Source organism: Calonectris borealis, chromosome W (genome assembly GCF_964195595.1).
Source record: "Calonectris borealis chromosome W, bCalBor7.hap1.2, whole genome shotgun sequence".
Lineage (NCBI taxonomy): Eukaryota > Metazoa > Chordata > Aves > Procellariiformes > Procellariidae > Calonectris > Calonectris borealis.
In genome coordinates, this window is record NC_134351.1 from 37,982,260 (window position 1) to 37,993,047 (window position 10,788).

General features: G+C 47.4%; 1 protein-coding gene across 3 annotated transcripts in view; it reads right to left on the reverse strand.

Annotated features, from left to right (window-relative positions):
* LOC142074679 (Golgi phosphoprotein 3-like) overlaps window positions 1-554 on the reverse strand; it is an 84,631-nt gene extending 84,077 nt beyond the window's left edge. The window contains exon 1 of one of the 3 annotated variants that reach the window (XM_075135461.1): window positions 67-554. In XM_075135461.1, the coding sequence (XP_074991562.1) occupies window positions 67-279 (213 nt within the window). In that variant the 5' untranslated portion in view covers window positions 280-554. Of the gene's footprint in view, window positions 1-40 lie in introns of all 3 variants that reach the window. The other 2 variants (XM_075135458.1, XM_075135459.1) reach the window with 2 other exon arrangements.
* Between the last annotated feature and the right edge of the window lie 10,234 nt (window positions 555-10,788).

The following is a 10,788-nucleotide window of genomic DNA, read 5'->3' on the forward strand; positions in this document are numbered from 1 at the left end:
ACTGGGACTCCTTAGCCACCCCCTGCCCAGCGCCCCTCACCTCGGCCCGCCCCAGCCCCGCCGCACCTCACGGTCCTTGAGGCCCAGGAGCAGCACCTCTTCCATGAGTGTGAGCCGCGTTTCCTTGGAGTCGCCCTTCTCGTCGTCGCCGGGCTCGTCCCGGCGGCCTTCATCCTCCGGGCCGCCCCCCACCCCCCGCTCCTTGTCGGCGGCGGCGCTGCGGGAGGCCTCAGTCCGGCGCTGCACCAGGCCGGAGCTGCGCTGGGTCAGGGAAGTCATGGCTGGAAGCGGCGGGAAGGCAAAGGCCCGCCGTAGGGAGAGGAGCTTGGCGACAGCTCGGGAGGGGGGAAGAAAAAGGGACGGGAGGCGCTTCTGCCTTCACCCTATCTGCACTGGGGCAGCGGCCGGCCGGGGGGAGTCATGGGGAGCGGGGCTCGGCCGCGGCAGGAGGAGCGGAGGCAGTGGCAGTGGAAGCCGGCGTCCCCTCCCTACGGCGGCTAAGCTGGTGGGGGCGGCTTCTCCTCCAATATGGCGGCGCGGGCTGATGTCAGCGGAGGATGTGGCAGCGGCAGGCGGGGGGGGTGGGGACCGGAAAGGGCCGCGGGAGGGAGGAGCTCCCTGCAGGGCAGGAGGTGGGGACGGGGCGCCCCACGGACGCGGCCCCCTCGGCCTCAGGGAGTGCGGGCGGTGCCGGCCGTTGTTGACTGTTGCCAACTATTACTCGGGGCTGTGGAGAACGGTTAATCCAACACTCCGGGCGGAGGGGAGGGGGGCCGGCCGGTGCCCGCCGTGGCATAACCCAGGGGCTGGGTAGTACACTCTCTTAAATTAATTTTTTTTTCTTAAAAAGTGCCTTATTTACAACCTTAAGTCTGCTTGATTTCATTTTTAGCCACAAGACCATGCCTGATTGCTAGTGCAGCCCACCAGGAATATATCTTTTCATATATATATATATATATATACTCATTGACTAAGCTCGGGTGAGCACATGGAGCTCTCAACAGTCTTGACTTCAAACCGAGTAAATGGAGTCCCTTGGCTCTGCTGTCAATGAGGCATCTTTTCAAACCTTTAGTCCTTTTGAGCGTGGCACACCAAAAACTCAAAACTACTTATCAAGGCTAAATCCCATATATGTTTCCAGGTAGTGTATTTTATTGCAGAATAAAGGTGCTTAAGATGCCAGGATGGCCTATACTTTTTAGTTCACAATTAGGATAATGCATTTGGCCATATTGAGATATATATATATTTTTAAAAAAATAATATATATATAATGTGTATCTAAGATATACATAAAATATTTATATAAATATATAAATATTTTTAATTTTTTTTTTTTAGGTGCACCCTGTTTACCAAGAGCTCCAAGTCACTTTGTAAGTCACTCCGTTATTTCCCACTATCCTGGTTTCGGCTGGGATAGAGTTAATTTTCTTCCTAGTAGCTGGTATAGTGCTGTGTTTTGGATTTAGTATGAGAACAATGTTGATAACACACTGATGTTTTAGCCATTGCTGAGCAGTGCTTACACTGGTCAAGGACTTTTCAGCTTCCCATGCTCTGCCAGGTGCACAAGAAGCTGGGAGGGAGCATAGTCAGGAGAGCTAACCCAAGTGACCAACGGGGTATTCCATACCATGTGACATCATGCTCAGTACATAAAATGGAGGTTGGTCGGGGAGGGGCGATCACTGCTTGGGGATGGGCTGGGCATCAGTCGGTGGGTGGTGAGCAATTGCATTGTGCATCACTCATTTTGTATATTCTACCATTATTATTATTATTATTATTTTCCCTTCCTTTTCTGTTCTATTAAACTGTCTTTATCTCAATCCACAATTTTTACTTTTTTTTTCCCCAATTCTCTCCCCCATCTCACTGGGGGTGGGGGGAGTGAGCGAGCGGCTGTGTGGTGTTTGGCTGCCTGCTGGGTTAAACCACAACACCCACACCCCCAATTCTTGCATAATCTGCTAATGTGACTTGGTGATAATTCAGTATAGCTTCTTCAAGATCACTGATAAAAAAGAATAGCAGATGGACAAAACTGATCCCCGGAGGATCTGAATCACTCACACAAGTGTTTGCGGATTGTTCCTCTTCTGTGTTTTGAGGCCTGCCAATTATTCACAGTCCACTTACTATGTGACATTCTGGTGGTTTTATCTTTCTAGGTTTTTTTAATTAAAATGTTTTGCTGTACCAGGTCAAATGCCAAACCAAAGTTTAAGGATATAACATCACTGTTACTTTTATCAAATAAGCATTTGCATGAAGAAGAGATACCACAATAGCATTACAAGATCTGTTTTCTGGAAATGTCTTTTCTGAGTAGTAATTATACTCAAATCTTTATTAATTTAGTCCTATAGGAGCCACTCAGATATTTTGCTGAGGATTACGATCAAGATGACAGGTATGTAATTAACCTGGTGTTGTGGTTTAACCCCAGCTGGCAACTAAGCACCACACAGCTGCTCACTCACTCCCCCCACAATGGGTTGGGGGAGAGAATCGGAAGGGTAAAAGTGAGAAAACTTGTGGGTTGAGATAAAGACAGTTTAATAGGTAAAGCAAAAGCCGCGCATGCAAACAAAGCAAAACAAGGAATCCATTCACTACTTCCCATGGGCAGGCAGGTGTTCAGCCATCTCCAGGAAAGCAGGGCTCCATCATGCATAACGGTTACTTGGGACGACAAACGCCATCACTCTGAATGTCCCCCCCTTCCTTCTTCTTCCCCCAGCTTTATATGCTGAGCATGACGTCATATGGTATGGAATATCCCTTTGGTCAGTTGGGGTCAACTGTCCCGGTTGTGTCCCCTCCCAACGTCTTGTGCACCCCCAGCCTACTCGCTGGTGGGGTGGTGTGAGAAGCAGAAAAGGCCTTGAGTCTGTGTAAGCACTGCTCAGCAGTAATGAAACCATCCCTGTATTATCAACACTCTTTTCAGCACAAATCCAAAACGTAGCTCCATACTAGCTACTATGAAGAAAATTAACTCTATCCCAGCCAAAACCAGCACAGACTGCTCACTCAGCACACAGAGCACTCCTCCAGGCACTGCCATTTTTCTGTTTTGACCTGTATTCCAGGTGCTTCCATTGACTGCAAAGCAGAAAGCTTGAGAATATTGTCCTGTGAACATTTTCCCATAGGGTTAAAACTAGCTAAATGTGGATTGATTTTCTTTGGGTTAATTCTGCACTGGATTATATCTGTGCAACACCATTTATCTAAACTATTGTAAAATGATATTATCACTAGATCATTTCTATGTGATGGCTTTTAAAGAGATCTCACTGGCTATCACTTTACCATCCATGCAAACAATTATTAATACATTTGATGCTAAAGAGCTGCTATTCAAACTGAAATCTCTTCACAGAGGATTTGCATGGAATTTTTGAATGAAATCTACACTGCAGACCACATTCTTAGTTCAAATTAAAGTAATAATTTGAATTGTTGGGACAAAGGACACTTAGGACATATTATCTGCATAGTATAGATTGACGAGCATTTGAGCATCAAACACAACATAGTCTCTGAGGCTAGCCAGTTATTTAAAAACATGTTGCTGTCCAGTTGAATAAGTACGTTTTCATAAGTACCAATTGCATTGTTAGGTATTCATTAATGATCTATAAATATGTAAGAACTCCTGCTATGTACTTGTTTAGTACCAAGCACAAGACTACCTGCACATGACTAAGTAAAGATGTACAATATCTAACCATGAGACACAAGGGTGTGTGACTATAGAGTGTCTCCAGTTTTTTAATACTAGTATTTGTAGCAATCACAGTGGATTCAAACAGAACAGAAACCTGACTAGTAATCAGGAACTATCTGAAAACTCACAGCAAAGCAATAATTTTACAATCAGCCTTGTACATCTACAGCGTGCTCATGTGTTTGCCTTTTAGTGGCTTTTTTTTCTCCCTGAAAACTAGATTGAGGAAGAAGAAAGGGGATTTGGGACTTCATTCATGAAGCCAAAAAGAGCTAAAAAACAGCACCAGAAATACACAGTATAGCTGGAAAGGTTATATGGCTTTTTTCCTAGGGAATCCTAGAATGGGGACAGGGGACTCACTAGACAAAAGCCTCACTGACTCCAGAGTGAACCAGCAGCTGAGTACATTTCTCTGCATGCCCATAGAATCAGAATATCTCGAGTTGGAAGGGACCCATAAGGATCATCAAGTCCAACTCCCTGCTCCTCGCAGGACTACCTAACACTAAACCATATGACTAAGAGCGTCGTCCAGAGGCTCCTTGAACTCTGACAGCCTTGGGGCCGTGACCACTTCCCTGGGGAGCCTGTTCCAGTGACCGACCACCCTCTCAGTGAAGAACCTTTTCCTAATGTCCAATCCGATCTTCCCCTGACGCAGCTTCATTCCATTTCCTCGTGTCCTATCGCTGGTCACCAGAGAGAGGAGATCAGCACCTCCCCCTCCGCTGCCCCCCTTGAGGAAGTTGTAGACTGCAATGAGGTCACCCCTCAGCCTTCTCTTCTCCAAGCTGAACAAGCCAAGTGACCTCAGCCGCTCCTCATAAGTCTTGCCCTCGAGACCTTTCACCATCTTGGTCGCCCTCCTCTGGACACACTCTAATAGCTTGATGTCCCTCTTCTATTGAGCCGCCCAAAACTGCACACAGTACTCGAGGTGGGGCCGCACCAGTGCAGCGTAGAGTGGGACAATCACCTCCCTCGACCGGCTAGCTATGCTGTGCTTGATGCACCCCAGGACACGGTTGGCCCTTTTGGCTGCCAGGGCACACTGTTGACTCACGTTCAACTTACCATCAAGCCAAACCCCCAGATCTCTTTCCACGGGGCTGCTCTCATCCCCCAATTTGTATGTGTAACCAGGATTACCCCAGCAGCACTAGGAGAGAGCCAGTGAGCCTGACAAAAATAGTGTCGAAAAACTTGGCATTAGAAAAGTTCCCCAAAATACTTTTTTATACCTGGGAGGAAAAGGAAAGAAAGTGTAAAAGAGTGCTTGCATTGCTTGTTCAATTATATAAACTGCTGTCTTGCTGATGGCCACTTACTTTCGCATTATTATCTTTCTTTTTAAAGGTACTAAATTGTTGTAAAAGTTAGCTTTGAACAGGGCAGAAGAAGCTTTCCTTTTCTCTTGAATCCATCTACTGTTAGAAACTATAACTTCAAGCCAGGACATTGATACCTGTCCGCCTCAAAGCCTCATGCTAGTATAGTAACAGCAACGTGTGGCACATGACCATCAGATCGCTTTCTCCTGCTGATGCAGGTAGTTGCAGGGCTAGCTAAAAAACACAGCCTACCTTTTGGGCCTCCCAAAAATCTGCCTCCCGCAGCTCCCAGAGGCGGTCTGATGCTCACAGTGATAAGCTATGTCACTGAAGCCAGGATTAGACCTTCAGGACTCCAATGGCTTCCCCAGGGAGGAGAGAGAAAAAGGGATTAGCAGCTAAAGTATTGCCAGTTGCAAATTAAAATGGAAGTTAGAAACAAAAATTTTGCAGAGAAGCCCAGCTGATGACTGGTAATAGGAATACATCCAGCAGCGTAAGAGGGTGGCCCTGGCGTGGTCCAGGAATCTCCAAACAACACTGATGCATCTGCAAGGGAGGCCCTTGGCTGCAGCAAGGAATGAGAGAAGCTGCACACCATATCAATATTTTCACATGCATAGACAGTAAGTCCAGATCTGTCTGGTTTATAAGTCATCTTTGGAAGATAAAATAAATCTCTTTCTGCTCTTGCTGAGATACAACAAATGAGCTTTCCATATTTAACACAGAATATGTCACACTGATGAGTTGGCCATCTGTATCAGGGTGTCCTACTTTGGTATGCATGGTCTTTTCTCACTAAATGTTTTCCTTAATGTTTACTTAGTCACCAGCTTAATTTTCTTTGCCAAAGGATAAAACAATGATTTTACTTAACAGCTATTTACTACATAGTAAGTCCTTCACAGAGAAATTAAAAAAAAAAATCCTTAAAAAATCCCCCAAAACTAAAACTAGTGTCGTGGTTTAACCTGGCAGGCAGCCAAATACCACGCAGCCGCTCACTCACTCCCCCCGCCCCCAGTGGGACGGGGAGAGAATCGGAAGGGTAAGAGTGAGAAAAACTCGTGGGTTGAGATAAAAACAGTTTAATAGAACAGAAAAGGGAAAATAATGATAATAAATAATGATAGAATATACAAAATGAGTGATGCACAATGCAATTGCTCACCACCCACGCTGACCGATAACCAAGTAGCGATCGGTACTTCCTGGATCACGCCTACCATTCATATACTGAGCATGACGTCACATGGTATGGAATACCCCATTGGCCAGCTGGACTGGCTGTCCTGATTATGTTCCCTCCCATCTTGTGTACCTAGCTCAGTCAGTAGGCACGAGAGCTGTCCTTGGACTAGGAGGGCACTTAGCAACAACTGAAAACATCAGTGTGTTATCAACATTCTTCTCGTACTAAATCCAAAACACAGCACTAGGAAGAAATTTAACCCTATCCCAGCCGAAACTAGGACAGTATCCACCCCTTATTCCATACCATTTACGTTATGCTTAGGTCTCACATTTTTCAATACCTTTCAATTAATCACCACTATCTTTTTTATATATATACATATATAATACATATACATACATATATACATGTAATACATATACATACATATATATACATAAATATATATAAATGTCCATTGAGTTCTTTTAGTCCACAACTTTGGGCTCCATCTGTCATAACAGTCTTTCAGGGCCAGAAGGATGGTGTGTGGTGTTGGGCTGTTGCATCCTGAAGCCAGTTCTCATTTCGGTACTGCTGCACTCGTTCAGTTCTATCATCGTTGCACTTTGCTCGGTTTCATCGGAGTTAGTTCATTCATTAATCTGGGTGATTTTCACTGCTATACCATTGATAGCAACCATAAAAATAATTATATACAATATCATGTAACAATTGACATCATAAAATTCACTTCATTGGCTATTTTCACCCAAAATCAAATCCCCTTGAGGTACACACCGGACTTGCCCATCCTTTCGCATCACCCACCAAGTGCACCCAGGTCCTTGAGCAAAAGCAATCCCATGGATGGGTTTTCCCTTGCCAGAGGCAGGAGTAACCCAGACTGTCTTCCCCAGCATATTTCTTATGTGCACGACAGGGACTTTATCTCCATCTACAGTACGTAAGAGTCTGGATTGGGCAGGGCCAGCTCGATTAACAGACCCCCTAGCGTTGACTAACCAGGTGGCTTTTGCTAAATGTTTATCCCAATGCTTGAATGTCCCACCACCCATTGCCCTCAGTGTTGTCTTTAGCAGCCCGTTGTATTGTTCGATTTTCCCGGAGGCTGGTGCATGGTAGGGGATGTGATAGACCCACTCAATGCCGTGCTCTTTGGCCCAGGTGTCTATGAGGGTGTTTTGGAAATGAGTCCCGTTGTCTGACTCAATTCTTTCTGGGGTGCCATGTCGCCATAGGACTTGCTTTTCAAGGCCCAGGATGGTGTTCCGGGCAGTGGCATGAGGCACAGGGTATGTTTCTAGCCAGCCGGTGGTTGCTTCCACCATGGTGAGCACATAGCGTTTGCCGTGGTGGGTTTGTGGGAGTGTGATATAATCAATCTGCCAGGCCTCCCCATATTTGTATTTCAACCATCGTCCCCCATACCAAAGAGGCTTTACTCTCTTGGCTTGTTTGATTGCAGCGCACATTTCACATTCATGGATAACCTGTGCAATAGCGTCCATGGTTAAGTCCACCCCTCGATCATGAGCCCATCTATATGTTGCATCTCTTCCTTGATGGCCCGAGGCATCATGGGCCCACCGAGCTATAAATAATTCACCCTTATGTTGCCAGTCCAGATCCACCTGAGCCACTTCAATCTTAGCAGCCTGGTCCACCTGCTGGTTATTTTGATGTTCCTCAGTAGCCCGACTCTTGGGTACGTGAGCATCTACGTGACGTACTTTTACAACCAGGTTCTCTACTCGGGCAGCAATATCTTGCCCCAATGCGGCAGCCCAGATGGGTTTACCTCTGCGCTGCCAGTTGTTCTGCTTCCACTGCTGCAACCACCCCCACAGGGCATTTGCCACCATCCATGAGTCAGTATAGAGATAGAGAACTGGCCATTTTTCTCGTTCAGCAATGTCCAAGGCCAGCTGGATGGCTTTCACCTCTGCAAACTGACTCGATTCACCTTCTCCTTCAGCAGTTTCTGCAACTTGTCCTATAGGACTCCATACAGCAGCTTTCCACCTCCGATGCTTTCCCACATAGCGACAGGACCCATCAGTGAACAGGGCATATTGCTTCTCGTTTTCTGGTAGTTTATTATACAGTGGGGCTTCTTCAGCATGCGTCACCTCCTCCTCTGGGGATATGCCAAAATCTTTGCCTTCTGGCCAGTTCGTGATCACCTCCAAGATTCCTGGGCGACTGGGGATTCCTATTCGGGCCCGTTGTGTGATCAGGGCGACCCTCTTACTCCACGTAGCATGGGTTGCATGATGTGTAGAGGGGACCCTCCCTTTGAACATCCAGCCCAGCACCGGCAGTCGGGGTGCCAGGAGGAGCTGTGCTTCAGTACCAACCACTTCCGAAGCAGCTCGAACCCCTTCATATGCTGCCAATATCTCCTTCTCAGTTGGAGTGTAGCGGGCCTCGGATCCTCTGTATCCCCGGCTCCAGAACCCTAAGGGTCGACCTCGAGTCTCCCCTGGTGCTTTCTGCCAGAGGCTCCAGGTAGGGCCATTCTCCCCGGCTGCGGTGTAGAGCACATTCTTCACATCTTGTCCTGCCCGGACTGGCCCAAGGGCTACTGCATGAACTATCTCCTGTTTAATTTGTTCAAAGGCTTGTTGTTGCTCAGGGCCCCATCTGAAGTCGTTCTTCTTCCTGGTCACTTGATAGAGAGGGCTTACGATCTGACTGTAATTTGGAATATGCATTCTCCAAAAACCCACCACGCCTAAGAAAGCTTGTGTTTCCCTTTTGCTAGTTGGCGGGGACATGGCTGTTATTTTGTTGATCACAACCATTGGGATCTGACGACGTTCATCTTGCCATTTTATTCCTAAAAACTGGATCTCCTGTGCAGGTCCCTTGACCTTACTTTGTTTTATGGCAAAACCGGCTTTCAGAAGGATTTGAATTATTCTCTCCCCTTTCTCAGAAACTTCTTCTGCTGTGTTGCCCCACACGATGATGTCATCAATGTATTGCAGGTGTTCTGGAGCCTCACCCTGTTCCAGTCGGTGTGGATCAGTCCATGGCAAATGGTAGGGCTGTGTTTCCACCCCTGGGGCAGTCGGTTCCAGGTGTACTGGACGCCCCTCCAAGTGAAAGCAAACTGTGGCCTGCACTCTGCTGCCAAAGGGATGGAGAAGAAGGCATTAGCGATATCCATTGTGGCGTACCACTTGGCTGCCTTTGACTCCAGTTCGTATTGGAGTTCTAGCATGTCTGGCACGGCAGCACTCAGTGGCGGTGTGACTTCGTTCAGGCCACGGTAGTCTACTGTTAGTCTCCACTCTCCATTAGACTTTCGCACTGGCCATATGGGACTGTTGAAGGGTGAGCGAGTCTTGCTGATCACTCCTTGGCTCTCCAGTCGACGAATCAGCTCATGGATAGGGATCAGGGAGTCTCGGTTGGTGCGGTATTGTTGTCGATGCACTGTTGTGGTAGCGATTGGTACCTGTTGTTCTTCAACCCTCAACAACCCCACAACATAAGAGTCCTCTGAGAGACCGGGCAAGGTGGACAGCTGTTTAATTTCCTCCGTCTCCAGGGCAGCTATACCAAAAGCCCACCGATACCCTTTTGGGTCCTTAAAATACCCTCTCCTGAGGTAGTCTATGCCAAGGATGCACGGAGCCTCTGGGCCAGTCACAATGGGGTGCTTCTGCCACTCATTCCTGGTTAGGCTCACTTCGGCCTCCAATACAGTTAACTCTTGGGATCCCCCTGTCACTCCAGAAATACAGATGGGTTCTGCCCCTTTATAGCTTGATGGCATTAGGGTGCACTGTGCACCAGTGTCTACGAGAGCCTTATACTCCTGTGGGTCTGATGTGCCAGGCCATCGAATCCACACAGTCCAGTAAACCCGGTTGTCCCTTTCCTCCACCTGGCTGGAGGCAGGGCCCCTCTAGTTCTGGTCATAGTATCCATCTCTCACTTCTTGCAAACATGAGTCAAGAATTCCTTCATTACAGTCCAAAGTAAGATCAGCCCTTCTACTCTGTCTGGGGAACTGTTCACTGGAAACTGGACCGTCGTGAGACAGGGTTTTTCTGAAAACCGGAGCAGCATTTTTCCTGAGAGAACCCCCTTGTGTGATTGTTTTTCCTTGCAACTCACGTACACGTGCCTCTAGGGTCAAGGTAGGTTTTCCATCCCACTGCCTCATGTCCTCTCCGTGGTCACGCAGGTAAAACCACAGGGTGCCCCGTGGTGTGTACTTTCGATATCCTCTCTCTTGAGGAGAAAAACGCTGACTCCTAATGGCTGAGATACTGGTCCGTACAGGTGGAGAATAGGACCTATTGTCTTTGAGTTGCTGGACCTCTCGGGACAGTTTCTCTACAGCCGAGACAAGGGAGGAGGAGATAGTTTCTTCAAAATCCCGAAGTCTGCTAACCACCTCATCCACTGTTGGTGCTTCTTCCTCTTTCCAGCACAGTACTGCCAACGAACTGGCGTACGATGCTGGTGCGCTCCGTACCAACTTCCGCCACATG